General features: G+C 40.0%; 2 protein-coding genes and 1 pseudogene across 3 annotated transcripts in view; all 3 read right to left on the reverse strand.

Annotated features, from left to right (window-relative positions):
* The window catches only part of FRMPD1 (FERM and PDZ domain containing 1), a 142,651-nt gene that overhangs the window by 30,305 nt on the left and 86,529 nt on the right, over positions 1-25,817 (reverse strand). For both annotated transcript variants that reach the window (XM_043972109.1, XM_043972102.1), the window contains exons 3-7: positions 17,263-17,420; positions 14,640-14,742; positions 11,473-11,518; positions 7,277-7,384; positions 2,412-2,507 (exon numbers count right to left, since the gene is read on the reverse strand). In XM_043972109.1, the coding sequence (XP_043828044.1) occupies positions 2,412-2,507; positions 7,277-7,384; positions 11,473-11,518; positions 14,640-14,742; positions 17,263-17,420 (511 nt within the window). The remainder of the gene's footprint in view (positions 1-2,411; positions 2,508-7,276; positions 7,385-11,472; positions 11,519-14,639; positions 14,743-17,262; positions 17,421-25,817) is intronic.
* On the reverse strand, positions 3,601-4,217 carry LOC122731873 (annotated as a pseudogene).
* LOC122731863 (glyceraldehyde-3-phosphate dehydrogenase-like) lies at positions 22,380-23,384 on the reverse strand. The gene has a single exon (XM_043972124.1). The coding sequence runs from the start codon at positions 23,379-23,381 to the stop codon at positions 22,380-22,382; it is 1,002 nt and encodes a 333-aa protein (XP_043828059.1). The 5' UTR covers positions 23,382-23,384.

The following is a 25,817-nucleotide window of genomic DNA, read 5'->3' on the forward strand; positions in this document are numbered from 1 at the left end:
CATCAAATCTTCCTTTTCTGCTTTGACCATTTTTCCTAACTCTGAAATTTATCTCATACCAGGGGTATGTCAATGCACTAACTTCTTTTATTCTTTCTAAAAATACTCCAGGCATTCATTAAGCAAAGCCTAATGTCCAGAAAGAGGGTGATAATAATAGTCCCACTCCTAGGCAGACCATATCTGTTCAGTCCTGAGCACTACATTTAAAAATTTTTTTTTTTTTTTGGTGAGGCAATTGGGGTTAAGTGACTTTCCCAGAGCCACATAGCTAGTAAGTGTTAAGTGTCTGAGGCAGGATTTGAACTTCCCCCCACCCCCCACACCAGTACTACATTTTAGGAAGAACATTCATAGGTAGGGGAAGGGGTGATCTGGATGGTTGAAAACTTTGAGGATTAATGAGAGCTGAAGAAATCTGGGGGGGGGGGAAGAGTCTGGGGGGAGTCACAAGGGTAGAGGTAGGAGGGAAGGTTGATAACTGATATCTGATGTGATGCCATATGGAAAAAGGAATAGAAAAACCTTTCCTGATTTATCCCGCTTGATCCCCCAAAGGCAAAACTAAGAATGGGTAGAAGTATCAAAGTGACAGATCCAGACTGGTGATAAGAAAAAAAACATCCTTGCAACTAGAGTTACCCAAAAGTGAAACTGATTGTTTCACTAGAGGTTTTTGAGGAAAGGCTAGATGATCACTTATTGTGGGCACTGGAGCTATTAGTTATATTTCAAAGGGTTCAGGAGAAAGCTGGGTAAGAGATCTCATCGATTACAGGAAGTTATCCCAGGAGAGACGCAAAGAGGAAAAACTTTCTAAATCAGAGCTGTCCAAAAATGTCATGGCTCCCGCAAGACATATTGTCTTCCCATTTCTTAGAGGTCTTTGAAGCAGGAGTCATATAATTACTTGTTGGATACCTTATAATGAGAGTTCTAGATATGTATGGATGGGGCTAAATGGAAGCCTAAGTCCCTTCCAACTCTCAAGTTGTCTGATTTTTGTCTTTGGACTTGATGCCCCCAAGTTACCTTCCAATTTGGAGATTTTATAATCTCTCTCCACAAAATCACATGCAATCTATACTTAGTTTAAAAATAACTTAATGGGGGGGCAGCTAGATGGCGCAGTGGTAAAGCACCGGCCCTGGATTCAGGAGTACCTGAGTTCAAATCCGGCCTCAGACACTTGACACTTACTAGCTGTGTGACCCTGGGCAAGTCACTTAACCCTCATTGCCCTGCAAAAAAAAAAAAAAAAAAAAACAACAAAACAACTTAATGGGGCAGCTAGGTGGCGCAGTGGATAGAGTATCGGCCCTGGATTCAGGAGGACCTGAGTTCAAATTCGGCCTCAGACACTTAACACTTACTAGCTGTGTGACCCTGGGCAAGTCACTTAACCCCAATTACCTCACCAAAAACCAAAAACCAAAAAAACCTAACTTAATTCTCTCCTTCCTAGACATCATCTTGGATATAAAGAAACCATCTCAGGGGCAGCTAGGTGGTGCAGTGGTTAAAGCTCTGGCCCTGGATTCAAGAGGACCTGAGTTCAAATCTGGTCTCAGACCCTTGACACTTACTAGCTGTGTGACCCTGGGCAAGTCACTTAACCTTCATTGCCCTACAAAAAGTAAAAAAGAAAAAAAAAGAAAAAAAAAAGAAAAGAAACCACTTCTTTTGGGATGTTCTCCTTTCGGCTTATACCCAAGAAGAAGAGAGAATATGGGACCTGCCAAAGAAGGATTCCTACAGTGCCTAAGTTGTATACATGTATATGTTCTTGTTGTATGCACATTATATATGTATATATCTTAGCCATTATGTACTTCCTAGAGCTATATAATTCTAGTTAAACCTACTCTCCCACCCCCAAAGATGATAATTGGGAGCAGTGATTTATATTTCTCCAGAGTTTCAAAGTTCACAAAGCACTTTTGCAGGCAAAAATTCTGTTTTGATGATGGGTCTTTATGTGTGTCCTGATGCGAGACAAGTATTATAAATATTATTATCCCTAGTTTACAGGTGTGGAAACTGAGGGTTGAAGAGAATAAATGGCATTCTTAAAGTCAAATAGTAAATATCAGAGGTTGGATTTGAACCCACATCTTCTTGCTTCAAAGTCCAGTGCTCTATCCACTGGGCCAAGTTGCCTTAACATTTACTCCTGATACAGCTACAATATGAAATTAGTCCTCATTTTGTACACTGGAGTCTTACTATTACACTTTGTTTTAGAATGGCTATCAGTATCAGGGGGTTTATATTGGACTCCATGGAGTGTGCTTTACTATCTTCATCACCTAAGTGGTTTTACTATATGTCAGTCCTAAGGCAAAGAGCCCAAGGATATGATCACACACTACTATTTCTCTGAGGAAAAGATCGAAATGAACTCACAATACCTTCACAGTTGTGTTTTTCTCAAATTTGAAAGCTTTGGTCTGTCCATTCTCCAAGTATACCTTGAGAACATTGGGCATACATAGCAGAGCATTCCCCTGAAAAACAAAATCATTAGTTAGAAACCAATGGCCAGAAAGAGAGTCTCTGTTCTTTAATATGACACAATTTTTAATCAGGTGGATAGCTAAAATATAATCAATAGCTCCAGTTATTTAAAGCTTAATTGCAACACTAAGTGTATATGCCATATCCTTTGATAAAGGGGGAAAAAGGAAAGGTAGGCTTTTTTTTAACATCCAAGGAACTCTTAAAATGGAATAGAATCTGATAAAAATGAGTCATGTAACAGCCAGATTCTATTTCATTGTGATATTATTTTATGCATTCTTTATGGACCATTGCCTGTTATATTTTACTATTATTTTGGTCTTCAGTATTGTTTTGTGTGGGGTACTTTGTAAAAGACAATCTTTACCTTCCTCAAGGGTTGTTATATATTTTTAAAATTCTCTTATTTGTATTATAGACTTGAAAAACAGCAACAAATGCATCCATATGTTGGCCGTGCCTAAAAATATGTCTCATTGAGTGCCTCTGGTCCACCATCTCTGCCGAGAGGTAAGAAGCATGAAATAAGTGTGTTCTGTGTTTTCCTCCCTTTGGAAATGCCTTTCTGGCTAATTCATTTCCCCCTTTATTATTGGGTTCTACCTTCTTTTTTGGAATAGATTTTTATGGATATATTTGGTTTTATATAACACCAGAATTTCTCCCAGTATCCCCCCACTTCCCTTCTAGAGAGCCATCCTATTTAGGAGGAAGAAAAGATAAAATATCAGCAAAATTGATTAGTACATGAAAGAGTCTGAAAATGTATGCAATGTACCATGATTGTGGACCGCCTAACTTGGCAAGGAAGGAAGTATGTTGGGAGTGGTTATCTTTTTTTTTTTAATCTATTCCTTGGAGGTGTGTTTGTTCTTTGTAATTTTGCAACATTTACTTTTTTTTTTTAAAGGCTGCTCAAAGTTTATTAGTTTCTGTTGAGTACAAAGTAAACCAAGTTACTGAGGCTGCTGGAAAGCACACAGGTGATTTGGATAGTAAAAAAAACAAACAATAAGTGTGGTTTCTTTTACTTGTTTTTTGGTGTTTTGCTTTTGTTTTCCTTTTTTAAAAAACCACACACACAACAGAACTATTTCTACATTTAAGCGCCTGTCTATTCTAAGGGAATAGGTGGGAGAGGGAAAGGAAGGGAAGGGAGAGGGGGGAAGGGGAAATGGGCTCTGATGCCTAGCTCACTTCAGAAGTGGGGGATCAGCACAGAGGGTGCTGCTGCTCATGCAGAAGGCCCAGTGTTGGTTTTGCTGGGTTCGCTGACATGCCGCTTCCTCATGGCCTCCTGAGCCAGGTCACAGGTGATCGTGCCATGAGAAACCTGGAAAGTTCTTGAGTGCTCTGGGGATTCCAATACAGTTGTCATGAATGGATGACTCGACTTCCCGAAGAAGAAGCTCGCCCATCAGTGGCCTGGGTCTGATTTGGGAAGACCAGGATGGTGGGGGATCACTTCCCCAGAGTACTCAGCACTTCCACAGGAGCTGTTGCTGGAAGTGGAACCCAGACGTCTTCGGTAGTAGTCATGGGTTGCTGCAAGTGAACCGCTGGACGGGATTGCTGCCATGTTGCTTGGAGTTTCTTCTTGTGCTGATGTAAAACCTTAGTGGCGGCTCCCGAGCAGTCCCTGTAAGGCAGTGGGCTGCGGTGGACGATCACAGGTGACCTGGCTCTGGGGAAGGGGGCGCTAGGCCACAGAGCCCATTTGTAAAGGAGATAACGGGAGGATACTCCATGGCAACGGAAAATGCGAGAGTTCTTTGGGTTTCAAACATTTACTATTTTTGTGGTTGATGTTATTTCCATTTACATCTCAGTAGTCAGAGTCTATATTGGCTTCTTGGCTCAGGTTACTTTATTCTTCATTATATCATGTAAATCTTTCTATGCATCATATCTGTCATTTCATATAGCACGGTAATGTTCAATTACATTAATGTACCACAATTTGTTTAACCATTCCCCAATTGATGAGTATCTATATTGTAACAATTGGAATGACGCCACCTGCTGGATACTTACTGTAGAAGAGTTCTGCCCATGAAGGGAAGGTCTTTGAGGGCAAGACCAGGAGTCAGGAAGTGACGCGGGCTAGTGGGAGGAGGAAGGAAGAGACTGGCGCTCAGTCTCGCTCTCTTTCCTGGGGACGCTGGCGGAGAAGGGAGCTAGAAATGTGCTCTCCCTTTAATAGATAGGAATCTAGGCCTTTCTCTCTCTTTACCAAATTCTTATTCTCCTTAATAAATGCTTAAAAGTCTAACTCTTGCTAAAGCTTATAATTTATTGGCGACCACTCATTAGATATTTTAGACAGACTAGCTAGAATTTTAGCCCTTAACAATATGATTTCCAATTCCTTGATACCACAAAAAGTGCTGCTATAAATATTTTAGTCTACATGGGAACTTCTTATCAATGATCTCCTTGGGGTATAGGTCTAGTAGTGGAATCTTGTTTAAAAGGTATGGAAATTTTAGTCACTTTATTTCTACAAACTAGTTTCTAAAATGGCTGTACTGCCACAGCTCTACCAATAATGCACCAGTGTCTGCTTTCCAATCCATTCTGCTACATCCCTCTATTTAATGGATGAATTCATAACATTCACATTCATCATTATGATTGTTTTTTTTAAACATCATTATGATTGTTAATTGTGTAATTTCATCCATCTTCTTCTCATATATTTTCTCTTTCCTCCTTGCCCCATCTTGATAAAGAGGGTAAAGAAGATTATGAACTAGACCAGTAATTAGCAATTGAAGAGGTTTATTCTTATTCCTTAGCTCTTATTTTCTTCCTTAAACCCAGATTCCAAGTTTCAATTTTTGTACTTTTCTCTCTTTTTAATCCCCTCTTTTAGGACCAACTCTACAAAGCTGAAGTTTGTCTTGTGTGAGAATCAGGGTGCCACCCCCTGCTGAGAAAGACATTGTGAGAACCAGGGCAACTCCACCCTGAGGAGAAAGCATGTGACTTGGCATCCGGAAGTTGCCTGGTATCTGGAAGTTACGCTTATAGAACCGCCTGTAAGTCATGTCAATCAATGCTACCAGCCAATTACTTTGGAGTTGTGTGTGTGGACGGCCCTACTTCCTGTTTCACAGAGGGCTTCTCGGAGAAGCTGCTGAGATTCGCCCTTTTTGTCTGGGACTTTGGGTTGATGGCAAACAGAGAAAATGAGACCCTATGTGTTGTCTTTACTTTTTAATAAATACTTAAAAGCCTTAACTCTTGCTGAATTTATCAGTAAATCTAAGCTAGTTTCCCCCCCAAATTTGGGGGAGTCAGGTAAGGACACACATTAGATTTTAAACATCACACTGGTTTGTGACTATTTCCCGCTCTGTCCTCCCTCTTAAATCCTTCTTGTGCACTCCAATTATGCAAAATTGTGAGTTCTTCCCCATTTTTCCTCACCTCTTTTCCTGGTATATTAATTTCCCCTCTTATTTCCTCTTAAAAATTACGAAACAGAATAAACAACAGCTACCATTTTTATAGTGCTTATTACGTGCCAGGCAATGAGTTAAGTATTTTACAATTAATATCTCATTTGGTTCTCACAACAACAACCCTGGGAGGTAGGTGCTATTATTATCCCCATTTTACAGATGAGGAAATCGAGGCAAATAGAGGTTAAATGACTTGCTGGGGTCACACAGCTAGTAAGTGTTTAAGTCTGGATTTGAATTTAGGTCTTCCTGACTCCAAGCCCAGCCCTTTATTCACTGTGCTACCCAGCTAACTCAAATCAAAACCACAAAGTAATCCCCATGTGTATATGTTATTTAACTCCCTCTATGATCTTTGCATATAGTGGGACCCTGTACAGTTATTTGTCTCTTTTTCCTCATCATAATATAAGTTTTTCCTTATCATTTAGCTTCTTTTAATTGTTCACATATCACTATCTTTCCAGGTTTCTCTTGCTTTCTGTATTTTCTTGGCTAAAGTTTCTGCTCAGATTTTGTCTTTTTTAAAAATCAAAAATGGCTGAAATTCTGCTTTCTTAAAAATCAATGTTCACCCCTATAGGATGATGCTCAGTTTGATGTAGACTTGTGAAAAGCTGGGCAGTAACTTCAGAGCGCCAATGAAAGGCTATTCTTTGGCTGCTGAGATTCTTATACTAAGGCAATATTACTATTCTTTTCTAAGACTGTCAATGCTTAGGGATATTTTAGTTCTGAGTGGGAACTCATCAATGACTGATATTTAGGTTGGGTGGATATATAACTTCCAATTCCCATCCTGCTTTTATAATTCATGCAAATTATCCAGGAGCTTCACTAAACAACAGTGGAGGAGTGGGTTGGACCTGGTAACCTGAATTACTGTAGCTAAAATCTAGATTATTCTCTGTCTATGCAATGACTGTAAAACTCAAAAAGGTATTATAAATTATGTAGTTATGGCTATTAAAACTCAGTAATGGCGTATGTCAAGAAAACTAACCTCTGTCTCAAATACCAAACTCTTTTCAGTCTTTTACCAATTATTTGTTACAAAGGAGGGCTTTAAAGGTAGAGCATATTGTGTATGAGGGTATAATTTGGGAAGTGAAGGATTGAGTGGTAATGATAATAAAAGAAGAAAGAAAAGAGCATTAATGAAGCACTTTTATACTACTGAGGCTTATGGGTATCCATACTAATATGCGAAAGTATTGAATAAAATAATGGTAAAGGCTGAAATCTCTAGGATGATTCATCACAACCTTGATGAGCTAATGTTTACAGACCTGAGAATGACCATTCACGAGTACTTCTTCAGCAAAGTGCACCTTAACAGGATTGGTCTTTAGCCTGGCTCTCTTCTCTTCAGTTAGAAAGGAGGACTTAGGGACACCCTGTGGAAAAAACATATTAAGAACAAAAAACTGGCCCCTGGGAGGATGATTTTAATGAATGACATATTTATTAAAATTAATTTTCTTCACAAACATTGAGAATTTAAATAATACCCACAGGAAAAGATATACCTAACTAAAGATAGTTTTAAAAATACTGGGACTCCCAATATATTGTGGAAATACAATATATATGGGGCAAGGATACTGGAGTGGTTTGCCATTTCCTTCTCCAGCTCATTTTATAGATGAGCAAACTGAGGCAAACAGGGTGAAGTGACTTGCCCAGGGTCACACTGCTAGTAAGTGTTTGAGGCCACATTTGAACTCAGGAAGATGGGTCTTCCTGACTCCAGGCCATTTAGCTGTCAGTACTTATGGGCCTTAAGTATTTTCCTTAGAAGCTTCTCTCCATGAGAAAATCCCTAAGTCAGTCCTAGGCCTGCTGTACAGGTGGTAACCAAAAACAATGATGAATAATGAACATAAGGTGAGAGAACATAGACACTTCACTGCCAGGAAGGCCAAGCTAATTCAATAGATGAGAGAGGAAAGATCATAATAACAATAATATTAATTATAATAGATGGCGTTTATATAGGACTTTAAGGGTTACAAAATATTGTGGACACACAATCTCATTTGAACCTCCCAATAAGCCTCTAAAGTAAGGACTACAGCTCTTTTTTACAGAAGAAAAAACTGTTGAGAGAGATTGTCAATGTCCACCCAGCTAGGTGCCTCAGGCCTGAAGTCAGGAAGACATCTTCCTGAGTTCATATCTGGCCTCGACATTTACTAGCTATGTGATCCTGGCAGTTAACCCTGATCCAAGACACTAAACCCTGTTTTCCTCAGTTCCTCATCTATAAAATGAGTCGGAGAAGAAAATGGCAAAGTACTTTAATATCTTTGCCAAGAAAACCCCAAATGGAGTCATGAAGAGAGACACAACGGAAATGACTGAACAACAAAATGTTCGTGCATCTAACATTTCTGCATTTTGGTTAAATACATCAATGGCACAAGTATAGGTTGGAGGAAGGAAGAATTTCACGTGGAAAAAATCTGGGCATTTTCGTTGACCACAAACTTAATAATCTAATGTTGCGGTACAATTAAAAAACAAGACAAAACAAATCTAATGCAACATTAGGTGACATTAATAGAAGAATAAAGGGGCAGCTAGGTGGCGCAGTGGATAGAGCACCGGCCCTGGAGTCGGGAGGACCCGAGTTCAAAGCCAGCCTCAGACACTTAACACTTACTAGCTGTGTGACCCTGGGCAAGTCACTTAACCCCTAACTGCCTCTCAAAAAAAAAAAAAAATAGAAGAATAACATCTAGATCACAGGAGATAATATGCCCACTATAATCTTAGTGGTCAGATCATGTCAGAGTGTTGCATTTATTTCTGGGCACCTCAACAGTTAAAGAAGGACACTGACAAACTGTAAGGCATTCATACAGTAACCAGAGAACTGAAGATCAGGAAACCATGATCTGTAAGGAATGGTTGAAGGAGCTAGTGTTGTTTGGCCTTCAGAAGACAAGTAAAAATGAGGAGGCATGTTAGCCATATTGGATTTGAAATTAAAGTACCTGGGTTCGATTCCTGCTCTTCTAAATACTACATGTCAGGATCCCCATGCCAAGACCACTCTCTCTTTTCACTCCACTCTTTTTACTATTAGGAGACCCCCTGTTTTCCAGAGCTAAGGCTCAGCCAGCAAGCTGTTCCCTGAGCATGTTGTAACAACAATCCCTTGCACTCATTCTCTGGATAAACTCAACCACAGCAGAATCCCAGAATTGTTTCACACCAGCCCCAGGTGGTCCCTGAATTCAGATAAGCAGCTGCAGGACTGGTCATGAAGCCCTGCTATGAATCAAACTTGTCATATTGTTGCTATTAGCCCTCATTGTCAAGACTACAGCTCACTGCATAGCCACTGCTATATGTATTAAGATATGGCCTCACTAAAGCGGGTCTCCTTCTAGAGGAGGCCCCGGCACGTGTCTAGTTTCCCTCCTCCAAAAGAATGAAGAAAGCTTTTGGCTTATGACCACTGTTGGCCCTATTTTTAAATTTAAATTTATTTCTTAGAATTAACTATGGTTGTGTGATGACCTGTGTGAGCTCTTTGGTAATTTTAGAGTCAATAGCAGCTGCTATGATGATGATGTATCCAAAGTGGTGGTTTTTTTTCCCAATAATACATCCTAGAATTGTGTGTGTGTGTGTGAGGCAGTTGGAGTTAAGTGACTTGCCCAGGGTCACACAGCTAGTGTTAAGTGTCTGAGGCCAGATTTGAATTCAGGTACTCCTGAATCCAGGGCCAGTGCTCTATCCACTGCGCCACCTAGCTGCCCCCAAAGTGTTTACAAACCACACAGAGCTATATAAATGCCAGTGTAAACAGCTTTTACCTGAGGCTAGAGCATTTTGAAGGTTGTTACATAGGTGGAAATAGAGGTTACTCCTAATGGTGAAGAGATTTTGGACTTGATGCTAGGCACCCATGAGAGGGGAAGAGGAAGGGAGAACTCTGAAGATACACATAGTTCAAGACATTCTTGTTTATGAGTAAATGGTATCACAGCTGAGAATTTGGGGCTTCTACCAGATGGCCAGACAGCATCACACATGGACCTTGTTTCATCATGCCTACCTTCTCTGCCTCAGTTATCTGTGTATGATTGGGAATGAGAGCAAATGGCTGATGAGGGATTGATAGAAGCTAAGAAGAGCAGTGATGCTAGAAGACTCACACTGTTGACACAATGAGAAAGGTTGAAATTGTGTAATAGAACCTAGCTGCTTCAACTGTGGGTCATGACCCCATATGGGGTTGCATAACTGAATGTGGGGGTTGTGAAAAATTTGACAACAGTAAAAGGTTATGTATGACTATTTTATATACCTATACACTCTGGGTCACATATAAATTTCTCTAGTGAAAAGGGGTCATGAGTAGAAAAAGTTTAAGAAGCCCTGTAGTAGAGTCTGGTACTGGATTGTCACTGATCCTACCACAGTACCACTAAGTGATTGGTGCTGACCAGGGCACGTTGCAGAACCTTTACGTGGTGACTTTGGACATGTGGGTCAAGAGAGGGTTCTAGGACTACTAAGAACTAGGCATTTTATGGTCTGAAAGATATAGATGTTTCTAAGAGGTGTGACAATTGTGGTCATTTTGTACAAGAAAAAGTACTACAAACTAATGCTGCCTATCTGGAGAATGTAATCACCAGCAATGCAGCTAGGTGACACAATGGATTGCCAAGCCTGGAGTCAGGAAGACTCTTTTTTTTTTTTTAATTTTTGTGGAGCAATGAGGGCTAAATGACTTGTCCAATGTCACACAGCTGGTAAGTGTCAAGTGTCTGAGGCCAGATTGGAACTCAAGTCCTCCTGAATCCAGGGCCAGTACGCTATCCACTGCACCACCTAGCTACCCTGAGGAAGACTCATTTATATGAGTTTAATTTTGACCTCAGACACATTTGTAAAATGAGCTGGAGATGGAGATGGCAAACCACCCCAGTATTTTTGCCAAGAAAACCCCAAATGGGGTTAAGAAGAGTCAGACATGACTGAAATGATCAAACAACAACTGACTGAATCCAAGTATGCACTGACTTTCACAAACTTCAAAGCAATCAGGGTTAAGTGACTTATCCAGGGTCACAAAGCTAGTGAGTGTCTGAAGCTAGATTTGAATTCAGGTCCTCTTGGCTCCAGGGCCGATGCTGTATCCACTGTACCTCTAACTTCCCCTACATGTTGCTTTAGTAAGCACATGTCCCATTTCTCCACCTACACAATAAGACTATAAGGGAGGATCATGCCTCATTCTTCTACAGATCTCCCCAATACTAAGCTTATCTACAAACCAATAGGACTCCAAAATGGCTGACTGATTAAGTTGACTGATCTCATAAAAACCGATTCACTTCCAAAGAGCATTCATTCTCTGTAATCTGCCTCCTCTCCCCTTCTCTGGTGGATCTCCCATTTAGTGGGTATTAAGGATTTCTAGGTATTCAAATCTCAGCCCAACAAACACGATAAAGAAATTTACCGAGGTACATCGAGCAACAGTGACGGAAAGAGAATCTTCTGTTTCCCTGAAAAAGAGACAAAGAAATTTAGCTGTTTCAGGTGACGGGCAGGGAGTGGGGAATAATATCCTCAGCCAGAGCACTAAAATGATGCGTATAATTATAAAAGAAACCTCTCTCTTGTCAATTTGTCTTATTAAAACTTAGGAGTATGTATAGGTCAGGTTTGTATGTATGTAGTAGTATGTAGTATATAGTAGTTCAGGCTGTAGCAGGCGTGTTCTTTCCCATTACCAAGATAATGATCTCTGAGATGTCACAGACACAAGCCACGGGCACTCGAAGCAGCGTGGTATACTCAGGAACTATGGCACTGGACTTGGGAAGGGAACAAGTATTTATTAAGCACCCACCATGTGGCCAGGTACTAGGATAAGTTCTTTACAAATATCCCGTTTGATATGACAATCCTGTGAAGTGGATTCTATTGCTATCCCCATTTATCCCATTTGAAGAGACTTGATGCCTAGGGAAGTTGTGTCTGAGCTAGTAAGTGTCTGAGGCTGGGTTTGAACTCAAGTCTTCCTGACTCCAGGCCCATCACTCGATCCATCGTACCACCAGCTGCCTCTGACTTCTTGACTTGGGAGTTAGAGGATGGGCAGGAATAAACGAGTTCTGTTCAATGGTTTGTTGTTGTTCAGTTGTTTGAGTCATGTCTAACTCTTTCTGACCCCTTGTGTGGTTTTCTAGGCTAAGATAATAGAGTAGTTTCCCATTTTCTTTTCCAGATCATTTTACAGAAGAGGAAACTGAGGCAAACAGGTTGAAGTGACTTGCCCAGGGTCACACAGCTAGTAAGCGTCTGAGGCTGGATTTAAACTCAGGAAGATGAGTCTTCCTGACTTCAGGCCTGGCAATATCCACTGCGCCACCTGGCTGCTTTCATTCATTTGGGAGAGTATTAATGTTAATGAGATAACTAGTTCAATAAAGCTTCCAAGTAAGTTTTGGAAGAGTTTAATTTAATTTTTTGTGTGTGGGGGGAGGGCAATGGGGGTTAAGTGACTTGCCCACAGAGCTAGTAAGTGTCAAGTGTCTGAGGCTGGATTTGAACTCAGGTACTCCTGAATCCAGGGCCAGTGCTTTATCCACTGCGCCATCTAGCTGCCCTAATTTAATTTTTTATCAGTTGCAAAAAAACCCCAACACACTTTGGCTATCTATATACCTAGAAAGGAAATCAGTAACTAACTAATCTTGGTACTCTCCTATATGGTAACCTAGCAGACGTCTTATGGAGCACTTAGTTAGGCAGAGGATAAAATCCAGACCTGTGGTTTCCTCAATGCAGGTTACCTCCCATTGAGAAAATTCCTCTTCCTATGCAAACTATCTATCCCCTGTTCTTAGAGTTGTTTGGGGGCAACTCTGTAAAGTTAAATGACTTGCCAATCACAAAGCCCATAGGTGTCAGGGGTAGGACAACACATCATATATGTATTTTCTTCTTTTGCAGTTTTGATTATTTCCCCAAAGCATTTGTAGATGGTGATTAAAAAAAAATTTTTTTAGAATCATCTACTAAGAAGGTAAAAGAAGAGAGTGCACATTTAGTATAATCTTGGAAACCAGTGGTTCTCAAAGGGTGGTCCAAGAACCCTCGAAGATTCCCAAGACCCTTTCAGGGCATCTAGGAGGTCACAACTATTATAATAATACTAAACATTTAAATTTCCAATATGGTAAATATCCATAGGTAGAACATAGAGAAAGAAAAACTCTTCCATGTTTTCAATAACTTTTAAGAGTGAAAAAGGGGTCCTGAAACCAAACAGTTGGAGAACTGCTGATGTTGACATTTCTTTTCTCTCCAAGGAGGATGCTGCATCAGGAAATTTCTGTCTCTCTGCCTCTCTGTCTGTCTGTCTCTTCCTCCCTTCTCTCTCTCTTAGACTTCCTTTAGAACCAAAGTAAAACTCCAAGACCAGAACTACCATGGAAATCTCCCTTCTCTGGCTAATAGGTTGGATTAGTACAGGGTGGGTCAAAAGTCACGAAGGGGTCTGATGTTTTAATAATTTTTTTTTTTAAGTGAGGCAATTGGGGTTAAGTGACTTGCCCAGGGTCACACAGCTAGTAAGTGTTAAGTGTCTGAGGCCAGATTTGAACTCAGGTACTCCTGATTCCAGGGCCGGTGCTCTATCCACTGCGCCACCTAGCTGCCCCTGATGTTTTAATAATTTTTTGAAAATTATTTTTCCTTATTTCCTATATATATTTATTTCCTACATATACTGTATATGATGCTGTGGTATTGTAAATTAAAAACAAAAAATAAAGTAATTAGGGGGCAGCTAGGTGGCGCAGTGAATAATGTGCCGGTCCTGGATTCAGGAGTACCTGAGTTCAAGTGTGGCCTCAGACACTTGACACTTACTAGCTGTGTGACCCTGGGCAAATCACTTAACCCCTCACGGCCCTGCAAAAATAAATAAATAAATAAATAAATAAAATAAAGTAATTATTAAATGTTGAAACCCCTTTGTGATTTCGTGACTTCTGCTCCCTCCCCTTTCCCCTAATAAACATTTATACCCTAGAAACTAGCAAACACTGCAACTCAGGTCTTGATTTATTGCTTTAGTGATTTGGCTGGGCTTAAGAAAGTAATGGAGAAAATGTTAAAATTCAAATCAAACTTTAAAATGGCATATGACTACATATTTTTTGGGGGAGAGCTGATTGTTAAATATTTACCAGCACACCCCTGACTTGAGGGCAGGAGCCAGTTTTATATGTCTTTTATTAAATGCCTCCTGTATATGACATACCAGAAATAAAGACAAAAACCAAAAAGGCCCTGTATTTAACAAATTTCCTTTCTAATTGGATGTAACTTCTGTTTCTTAAGTGACAGGACTTAATTTAGCAAGAGAGTCAGGCAGAAAAGTTAATTTTTCTAGGGACTATTAATCTTACTGTATAGAAATGAAATTATAAAAATAAACTCATTCCTGTTTTAAGAAAAGAAAGAAAATGTATTATGTTCCTTTTGTATCCTTTTTCGTTTCTCTCAGTACCAGCGTGACTTCCTTTAAAGCTCTGCTAAATTGTATCTGTATCTATAGTTAATCCATACTTCTACCTATATATTCCTGTTAACATGAAACATACAATTTTGTACCTTAAAATATCAAGTGCTTGTTCATAGGAAAGGTCGTCCACGGACTGATTGTTCATTCGGAGGATCTGATCACCTGGCAGAAGTTTCCCGTCAGCCGTGCTTCCTAATTAAGACATAAAATTAGTAACTGTATAATTTGAATGCTTCTTGTAACCCAGCTTTCACGATGTATTTAAACTGGCCAAGTGGTCCAATTGCTAAGGTTCTAGACTAGATGCCGGCACCTCATTCTTATTCTGGCCTGCGTTTATGCGGATTTCAATTTTCTTGTTTGTAAAATGAGGAGGAATACAGACAAATGGTACAGTTTTGAAAATAACATGTTGCCTCCAATTTAGGATTTTCTTTTGTTTGACTCTGTGTGTGTGTATGTATATTACACACCCTTACATATATATGTTACAAGGACTTTATTTCTTTTCTTTTTGAACTTTAATAACATTTTATTTTTCCCAATTACATGTAAAAACAATTTTCAACATTCACTGTCTTGGGGGGGGCAGGGCAATGAGGGTTAAGTGACTTGCCCAGGGTCACACAGCTAGTATGTGTCAAGTGTCTGAGGCTGGATTTGAACTCAGGTCCTCCTGACTCCAGGGCCGGTGCTTTATCCACTGCACCACCTAGCTGCCCCTTTTTAAAATCTTTAGAGGAAATGTTACATTTTACTTAGTGAAAACAAAGATGTATTTTTTTCCCCCAGCAAATTTCACAGAACCCCTGAATTCTATCCATAGACTCCAGGTTAAGAATCCCTGACCTAGAAATTTGTGTAGCTAGTTGATGTATAGCAGAAGCTTTTCTTCCTATTTGGTGAGGTCTGGAGAGGGAAAGTTTGAATTTATTTGTATCCTTTAATTTATCACACACCAAACAAGATGAACGTTTCACATACAAAGCAGGACAGAATTATGTGAATCTGTACCATATTCATTGTGTGTCTCCCTCCACAACAAATTTAACATGCTATTTTTTCCTATTTGATAGAAATTTATTTAAACATTTTTAATAGATAACCATTTATAATTTTTAATTTCATTTTTTTTTCAGGGCAATGAGGGTTAAGTGACTTGCCCAGGGTCACACAGCTAGTAAGTGTCAAGTGCCGGATTTGAATCCAAATACTTTCATTAACTCGAGATAACTGATAACAAGCTTTGAATAGGAAGGATCCCCAAGAACAAATCAGGATGGGTTCTAGTACAAAATAACAAAAGCTGACATTAATGTAACACTTCAGAGGTTGACATCATCTGCTTGGGCTTCATAACACCCATGTGACATATGGACAGCAGGTACATATTACCCCTGTTTTACAGAAGAGGAAACTGAGGCTCAGGGATAGTAAATGATTTTCCCATGGTGACCTAGTAACAGCTAGTAACAGCTGGATGTGTAATGGGAAACTAGCTCTTCCTGACTCCAAGTCCAGCATTCTGTTCATCAGACTGCCATGCTTCTCAAAGAGCCACGGGGTGGATCCCTTCTCTCCTAATGTTTGTTTGTTTGTTTGTTTGTTTTTTAGTGAGGCAATTGGGGTTAAGTGACTTGCCCAGGGTCACACAGCCAGTAAGTGTTATGTGTCTGAGGCCGAATTTGAACTCAGGTACTCCTGACTCCAGGGCCGGTGCTCTATCCACTGCGTCACCTAGTTGCCCCTTCTCTCCTAATGTTAATGTTAGGAAATGCACAAAAGGCAAGAGATAAAAAAATCAACATATTAATTCCTGGAGTTTATCAACAAATCAAAAAGTGTTGATCTAGCTCTTATCATGGGCCAGGCATGTTGCTAAGCACTGAAGGGCAGAAAGAACGGCTGCTAGGTGGCATAGTGGATACATCATTGGGCTTGGAGATAAGAAGACCTGAGTTCAAATTCTGCCTTTGACACTTAATAGCTCTGTGACCTTGGTCAAGTCATTTAAGCTCGGTCTCAGTTTCCTCAACTGTGAAATAGGGATAATAACAGCCCGTAACCTCTTCCAGCTTTAGTTTTTCCTATCTGTAAAATAGGGATAATAAGAGCATCTATCTTACAGGGCTGTTGTGAGAATCCAATGAGATAATACATGCAAAGTACTTGTCAAACCTTAAAGCACTGTAAGTGTTATTATTATCAGCATTTAAAATAATAACACTCTTAAGACTTATTGTTATTTAAAACCACACCATAAGTGTTAGTTATTATTATCATTTAAAACAACACCATAAGTGTTATTATTAATAATTTAAAACAATAACACCACAAGGATCATAATTTAAAACAATACTATTGTGAGAATAAAATTGGATAATGTCACTTATTATTATTATTGAAAACAAGAACACTGTAAGTGCCATAATTTTAAAACACTGTGTTAGTTATTTAAATCAGTAACATCATAAGTGTTATTATTTAAAACAACACTATAAATGTTAGTTATTATCATTTAAAACAACAATCCTGTAAGTATTATTATGTAAAACAACACTGTGTTAGTTATTATTTAAAATAAGGGTACTTTAAAGTATTCGTTATCACTAATAAAAAATAGTCCGTGCCCTCTAAGAGCTTGCATCATAACAGGAAAGATAAAATATAAATAAATAGGTATATGATACATGATATATACAAAGATCCTACCTGTGATAACTGAGGAGATACTCAGAGGAAGGCTCTGTGAAATGTGAAATCCATAGTCCCCCAGGAACACATCTCTGTCTATCTTTACTGTATGCTTCACAGAGGCCAGTGTTTGGGTAAGGCACCCAGAGGAATTATCTGGTAAGGAAATCCTTCGCCTGGAAGAGAGTGAGAAAAAGCATCCGGTCAATAGATGTATGGATAGGGCTGATTCTAAGCAAGTTTATAAGGGTAGTCAAAACTAACCTCCTTGCTGTTCCTCAAACAAGACACTCCATTTCCCCATTCCAGACATTTTCTTTTCTTTTTCTTTTCTTTTTTGTTTTTCGTTTTTGTTTTTGTTTTTTGGTGAGGCAACTGGGGTTAGGTGACTTGCCCAAGGTCACATACCTAGTAAGTGTTAAGTGTCCGAGGCTGGATTTGAACTCAGGTCCTCCTGTCTCCAGGGCTGGTGCTCTATCCATTGTGTCACCTAGCTGCCCCCATTCCAAACATTTTCACTGGTTGTCACCCATACCTGGAATTTTGTGTCCCCTTATCCACAACTCCTGGCTTCCTTCAAATCTCAGCTAAAGTCCCACCTTCTACAAGAAGGCTTTCCCTTCCTTGCCCTCCTTAATCTTAGTGCCTTCCTTCTGAGAGTACCCCCGATTTATCCTGTTTATATCTTGTTTGCACATGGTTGTTTACTTGTGGTCTCCCCCACATTAGATTGGTTGTTGTCGTCCTTGTAGTTTGCCTTTCTTGATATCCTCAGTGCCTGCATAGTGGGTACTTGCTAGTTTACTGTCTCTACATCACTTTTGGAATCCTCTTTCTCTATACAAGATTCCCAATGTCCTGCTCATACTACCCTTTCCTCTCACTTTATCATCCCCAAAGAGAATGGTCTCTATAGGAAATGGTCCATGCTCTAAAATTACCTCTCTCTGAGGGGCAGCTAGGTGGCACAGTGGATAGAGCACCAGTCCTGGATTCAGGAGAACCTGAGTTCAAATCCGACCTCAGACACTTAACAGTTACTAGCCGTGTGACCCTGGGCAACTCACTTAACCCCAATTGCCTCACAAAAAAAAAAAAAAATTACCTCTCTCTGTCCTCCTCATCCATCAAATTCCTATTTCCTCAGTACTCTGGGAACTTTGGAATCCTTGCTCATGGGTCAGACCTTGCCCCTCTCTGGCTTTAATTTCATTTTTCTAAAAAAAAAAATTTCTTAAATGATGTCTGTTGGCTCCACAATCTCCAGCTGCTAAAATAAACATTTAATAGACTTCCTATCTAAGCAAGAGCTTTCTCAGTGTCCCATATCCCTTAATAGACAAAATCTTCATGACTCCCCTATTTCCAATTCAATTAAATATTTATTAAGTGTCCACTGCCTTATATGCATGAGATACACATTTTAGTTATAATAGGGTCTCTGTTTTCATGGACTTTACAGCCTAGTAGTAGTCTATTGAATTAAGTTGTATTATTATTATTATTATTATTATTAGTTTGGCAATTAAGATCCTCCAGCTTTATTATCTTAAAAAAACAAAACAACCAAAACCAAACCAAAACAAAAAAAAATCTACTTCTTTCCAGTCACTTATTCTCTCTCCCTCTCACCTCCGTGGCCCATGGTGGGTTGGGGGAGGGAAGCAAAACCCTGTATTTCCCACTACTCCCTGACACATACTCTATGCTCCACTCAAACTGGACTTATGGTCCTTCCTACCTTCCCTACCATACATTTCTACCCCTCTAGTTTTTATTTTTGTTGTTGTTGTTTTTAGTGAGGCAATTGGGGTTAAGTGACTTGCCCAGGGTCACACAGCTAGTAAGTGTTAAGTGTCTGAGGCCGGATTTGAACTCAGGTACTACTGACTCCAGGACCAGTGCTCTATCCACTGTGTCACCTAGCTGCCCCTACCCCTCTAGTTTTACTCCGGTTGTGCTTTCCACCTGCTACCTGGAAAGCCCCTTTCTCTGACAATCCACCATCGTTCTAAAACCTACACACCATTTCTATCTCAGACGTCACTTTCTTCACGAAACCTTTTTTATTCCTTCCTCTCAACCAGATGTTATCTTTTCCCCCTTTGTATCTATACATAGCCTGCCTTGCAAAACGATGTTGTATATTTACCACATTCCTTTCTAGAAACTATTTTACATAGTATTTTATTTATTGATACTATTTCATATTTTATACACAATTAACCAGGACTGTCCAGTTTTCCCTTAATTTTGAAATTTTTTACATCCATTTTTTTTTAAGATTTTGAGTTTCAAATTTTCTCCCTCCCCCACCCACTGAGAAGGAAAGCAATATGACATCAATTATATATGTCATTTATTTTTTCAATCTCCATGTACCCAGCATAGTGCTTTATACACAGATGGGGCTTAATATACATATTAGTTGCTATTGTTGTTATCTCCAGGGGGCATCCTCACCCCAGTGATTCATTCGGGGCCCAGGCCACTCAGAGACAGATGCTAAACAGATTGCCACAGCTAAATTTCTGCTATGTGGGTAGAATTAGAACAAAAGCATTGATCATGTGGCAGAGAACACCCTAGGCTTCAGCAAGTGAGGATTAGTAGGGATTCTAGGGATGGATGATTCTAGGGTTTGGGGCACCCGAGTAGTAGGAGGGAGATTTTCACATGCTAGGAAACATAAGGAGCTACCAGGTGGTAGGCTAGATCATCAGTATGCTAGGCTAGACCTTCAGTATAATAGACTACACCTTTAGTACACCAAACTGAAGGGAAGGTTGTAGAGAGGGTCACACAGCTAGTGTCAAATGTCTGAGGCTGGATTTGAACTCAGGTCCTCCTGAATCCAGGGCCAGTGCTTTATCCACTGCGCCACCTAGCTGCCCCCTGTACTTATTATGCTACTTGTGCACACTGTAATACATAAAAATAGAAATTTCAAAAGGATGAAACCTTTGAAAATAGTATTATTTATAAATGGCACAAAATCTTTTTTGTTGACAAATAAATATTGTTGATTAAATAGGTTTGATCTCATCTATTTACAAGGTGGTAAAAGTTCAACAGTGGAATCACAGGTCCAGATCCCCCCAAGCCTCCTAAAAAAGACAAGGTATATTGTACCTAGCAGAATCTTAATAAATGTTCATTGACTTGTTTTTATTGTCCCTTAGCATACAACCTAAATAAATTAACTTTATATGCAATTTTTTCCAGAGAATATGTCTATTATGTTTATTGTGGAATCCCTGGAAAAGATAATGGGGTGCATTAGGGAGATAAAATATGCACATAAGAACCCACTTAACATATATACCGAGAGTCCTCACTTGACATGTATTCAGTGTTTATTTTTAATGACATTGCAGTTGAATACATCTAATATGACAATGTTGTTCATCCTTTGTTCTTGAAGAGGACCAATGACATCACAAGGGTGATGTCTTGACTTGTGCATGAATTTGATTGAAGTCATCAGCCTCACTCCTCCAGAGTCATCAAAGCCCAGGGAGCAGATAAAAGTCAAGATGACTCGTCATGGCCTTTCTAAATTAAGGTTTTTCCCAGGCCTCAGTTTATGCCAATGTGAATGTTAAGAATCTAGTGATAGGGACTGCCTAACACGTCTTTAGAAGCAGATGATCAGCTGGATTCCCAAAGTATCTCAGTTTAATAGAATTTGGTAGACGCCCAGGGGTCTGACTTGATTGACTTAGTAGTGTTTGAAATGGGTGTAAATGAGGAACTACTGGGTACCCACTTAGAGGTGATTAGATCTTGAATTCGAATTTGGCCAACCCTGAAAAGGAGTGTTCTCAGAGGCTGTGGACTGATGCATTGGCAGGAGACCGCTTTCAGCCAATCAACTTGAAGAGCCTCCCTGGGAGGTGGACACAAAGTAGGAAGCAGATGCTGGCGGAGGGCTTCTTCCTCTTTGGTTCGAGACATCGGCTTGGTGGCAGGACTTCACGTGGGCAATTAGGAAGGCTAGGCTTTCCATGCTATAAGGAATCTGTTCTCAATCTTTCTCTCTTTACTATCTTATATCTTTTAATAAACCCTTAAAAGCCTAAACTCTTGGTGAATTTATCAGTGATTTTAGCCAGTTTCCCCCCTTTATATTATTGTTGCCACTTATTTTAAGTTTTTCTGTTAATTTTTTCTTGTCTTTTATATTCAGCATTGGTTTTTGTTTGTTTTTTTGCAGGGCAATGGGAGTTAAGTGACTTGTCCAGAGTCACACAGCTAATAAGTGTTAAGTGTCTGAGGCCAGATTTGAACTCAGGTACTCCTGACTCCAGGGCCCCTAGCATTGGTTTTTGGATCAAAGTAATACATAGCTATCTCACACTAGATTTGGGGCAGCTAGGTGGTGCAGTGCATAGAGCGCCAGGTCTGAAGTCAGGAAAGACTCATCTTTGTGAGTTCAAATCTGGCCTCAGACACACTTACTGGCTGGGTGACCCTGGGTAAGTCACTTCACCCTGTTTGCCTCACTTTCCTCATCTGTAAAATGAGGTGGAGAAGGAAAGGGCAAAATACTCCAGTATTTTTGCCAAGAACATCTCAAAAGGGGTCATGGAGAGTCAGATACAACTGAACAACAACAGAATATCTTTCTACTTCCCACTTTGGGGCAACACAAGATGTAAGGCAAAAAAAGCTTTGAGTAATACTCCCTAAGACTAGGGGCAGCTAGATAAAGTGGATAAAGTATTAGCCCTGGATTCAGGAGGACCTGAGTTCAAATCCAGCCTCAAACACTTGACACTTATTAGCTGTGTGACCCTGGGCAAGTCACTTAACCCTCATTGCCCCGCAAAAAACCAAACCAAAACAAAAATATTCCCTAAGACTAAGGTGGAGATAGAAAAAGCCACAGAGCAATAACTAGACAAAAAAGTCTTTCCTTTTTTTTTTTTTTTTTTGGCACTGAATATGTTGACTTTATTGATGGTGCATAACATAGGACTCAATGCTTCTTCCCCCTATTACAGGGGTACTTTGGGGCAAGGACTGTGAATGGGGCATGGAATCCCCAATAAAGGAAAATAGGTTAGGGATATGGACTCCCCAGGGTTGGAATTTCTCTTTTGACTGGGGATGAAGATCCACGGCTTTCCATTTTACTCCTTCGTGGCCATGTAGGCCATGAGGTCAACTACACGGTTGCTATAACCATACTCATTGTCATACCAGGAAATGAGCTTCACAAAATGGTCATTGAGGGCAATGCCAGCACCAGCATCAAAAGTAGAAGAGTGGGTGTCACTGAGGAAGTCAGTAGATACAACTTCGTCTTCTGTATAGCCCATGATGCCCTTTAAGGGTCCCTCGGACGCTTCCTTTATCGCTTTCTTAATATCGTCGTATTTGGCAGGTTTCTCCAGGCGGCAGGTCAGGTCCACAACAGATACATCAGGAGTAGGAACACGGAAGGCCATGCCTGTGAGTTTCCCATTGAGTGCCGGTATGACCTTGCCCACAGCCTTGGCGGCCCCAGTGGAGGCAGGGATGATGTTCTGGCCAGCACCACGTCCGTCTCGCCACATCTTGCCAGAGGGGCCATCCACTGTCTTCTGGGTCGCCGTAGTGGCATGAACTGTGGTCATGAGTCCTTCCACGATGCCAAACTTGTCATGAATGACCTTGGCCAGGGGGGCCAAGCAGTTGGTAGTGCAGGAGGCGTTACTGACAACAGTAAGGGAATTTTCATATTTGTCATGGTTCACTCCCATCACGAACATCGGGGCATCAGCAGAAGGGGCAGAGATAATGACCCGCTTAGCTCCACCCTTCAAGTGAGTCCCAGCCTTTTCCATGGTGGTAAAGACGCCAGTGGACTCTACAACATATAGAGCTCCGGCATCTCCCCACTTAATATTGGTGGGATCTCGCTCCTGGAAGATGGTAATGGCTTTTCCATTGATCACCAGTTTTCCATTCTCAGCCTTGACAGTGCCTTTGAACTTGCCATGGGTAGAATCATATTGGAACAGATAAACCATGTAGTTGACGTCAAGGAAGGGGTCATTAATGGCCACAATGTCCACCTTCTGTGAGATGACCGCAGCCCTAGTGACCAGACGCCCAATACGGCCAAATCCATTGATTCCAACATTCACCATCTTGTTTCAGTGATGCAGCCACAGCAGCGAATCCTGGCACCAAGTCTGGGAAAGGAGCTGAGAGCCTCCCTTCTTTTTACTGGTCAGACTCCCCGGATGTGAATCCACAACCAATATATATAGGTCCAAGTCCCTTAATGGAGAGGAATAGGGTGACTGCTTTAGCCTCTTGGGTAATTATTGTTACATCACAATAAGATATGATGTAAAGGGTGGCAGCAAAAGCTTTATTTATTTCTCAAATATAGAGAGAATCGAGTCAAATTTATAAGAATAGGAGTCATTTCCCAATTGGTAAATAGTCAAAGGATATGAACAGAGTTTTCAGTAGAAAAATAAATCAAAGTATCTGTAGTCATGTGAAAAAATGCTCTAAATCACTAATGATTTGTTGTCGTTCAGTCACATCTGACTCTTCATGACCCCCATGGACTTGTCCATAGGGTTTTCTTTACCATTTCCTTCTCCAGTGAGTCCCCATTTTACAGTTGAGGAACTGAGGTAAAAAAAGGGTTAAGTGACTTGCCCAGAGTCACGTAAACAGTAAGGATATGAGGTCAGATTTGAACTCAGGACTTTCTGATTCTATGCCCAGTGCTCTATCCACTGCACCACCTAGCTTGTCCCTCATTATTGATTAAGGAAATGCAAATTAAAACAACTCTGAGGTACCACCTCATACCTCTTAGATTGGCTAATATGACAGAAAAGGAAAAGGACAAATGCTGGAGGGGATGTGGAAAAATTGGGACACTAATGTACTGTTGGAGTTGTGAACTGATCTAAGCACTCTGGAGAGTAATTTGTAACTATGGTCAAAGAGCTATAAAACTGCATACCCTTTGACCCAGCAATAACACTACCAGGTCCATATCCCAAAGAGATCATAAAAAAGGGGAAAAAATATTTTGTAAGAAAAAAAAACAGCAGCTCATTTTGTGGTGGCAAAGAATTGAAAATTAAAGGGGTGCCCATCAATTGGGGAATGGTTGAACAAGTTGTGGTACACAGTTGTGGTAGAAAACCTGGAAAGAATTGCATGATACAAAGTGACATGAGCAGAACCAAGAAAACACTGTACACAGTAACAGCAATACTGTATGATGATCAACTGTGAATGAACTGTCTCAGCAATACAATGATCCAAGACAGTTCTGAAGGACTTATGATGAAAAATGCTATCCAATTCTAGAGAAAGAAATGGATTTAGAATGCAGATGAAAGCATACTTTTTTTTGTAATTAATTTTTTGGGGGGTGAGGCAATTGGTGTTAAGTGACTTGCCCAGGGTCACACAGCTAGCAAGTGTTAAGTGTCTGAGGCCGGATTTCAACTCAGGTCCTCCTGATTCCAGGGCCAGTCAGTGCTCTATCCACTGTACCACCTAGCTGCCCCGAAAGCACACTTTTTAAAAACTTTTTTTTGATGTTTTCTTTTATAACATGGTTAACATGGAAATATGTTTTGCATAATTATACAGGTAAAATCTATATAAAATAGCTTGCCTTCTCAAGGAAAGGGGAAGGAAGAAGGAATAAGAGAATTTGGAACTCAAAATTTTAAAAAACGTGTGTTAAAGACTGTTTTTACATGTAATTGGAAAAAATAAAATATAAAAAACTTTACATAAAGACAATAGGATATCATCAAAATGGAACCTTATCCCTTTAAGTAGCACAATTATCGTTACAAATTGTTTTTAAATTGATTTACATACTTCATGGACTTTTGAAACAGAAGATACTGAAAATAATTTAACTTTTCCTTGATGTTTCATGGTACTCACTGACTATCATAACATGTAGAATAGCCAAGTCAATAATGGTGTAGAGGACTATTTGCCCTTACACTGAGTGGTCCCAGCCTCTTATTCTTTCTGAGTTTTTAATAATTTTCCTAGTTTGACAGATATTATTTCTTGTTTCTCTCAGTATTATTTCCTGTCTCTAGTCACAAATCCCTTTAAGAAGTGATCTTCTTAAAGTAAGATCACTTATATAGTTAAAAACTAATGAAAATATCTGGAAATTGAGAAACTTCTCTAGTAGCTATGTTTAACTATACCTTTTTAGTCATTTTTTTTTCTGTAAGGAGTGCTATGAGTTCATTGCAGTCAGAAAAAAAGACAAAGGTTACCAACCCTTCAATCCCAGTAACCACCTTTTTTTTTTTTAAAAGGCCAGGCAATGAGGGTTAAGTGACTTGCCCAGGGTCACATAGCTATTAAGTTTCAAGTGTCTGAGGCCAGATTTGAACTCAGGTCCTGCAGAGTCTAGGGCCAGTACTTTAGCCACTGTACCACCTAGCTGCCCCTTGCCCCCCAGTAGCCACTTTTTTTGTGGGGTAATTGGGGTTAAGTGACTTGTCCAGGGTCACACAGCTAGTAAGTGTTAAGCGTCTGAGGCCGGATTTGAACTCAGGTCCTCCTGACTCCAG

This window comes from Dromiciops gliroides, chromosome 1 (genome assembly GCF_019393635.1).
Source record: "Dromiciops gliroides isolate mDroGli1 chromosome 1, mDroGli1.pri, whole genome shotgun sequence".
Classification (NCBI taxonomy): domain Eukaryota; kingdom Metazoa; phylum Chordata; class Mammalia; order Microbiotheria; family Microbiotheriidae; genus Dromiciops; species Dromiciops gliroides.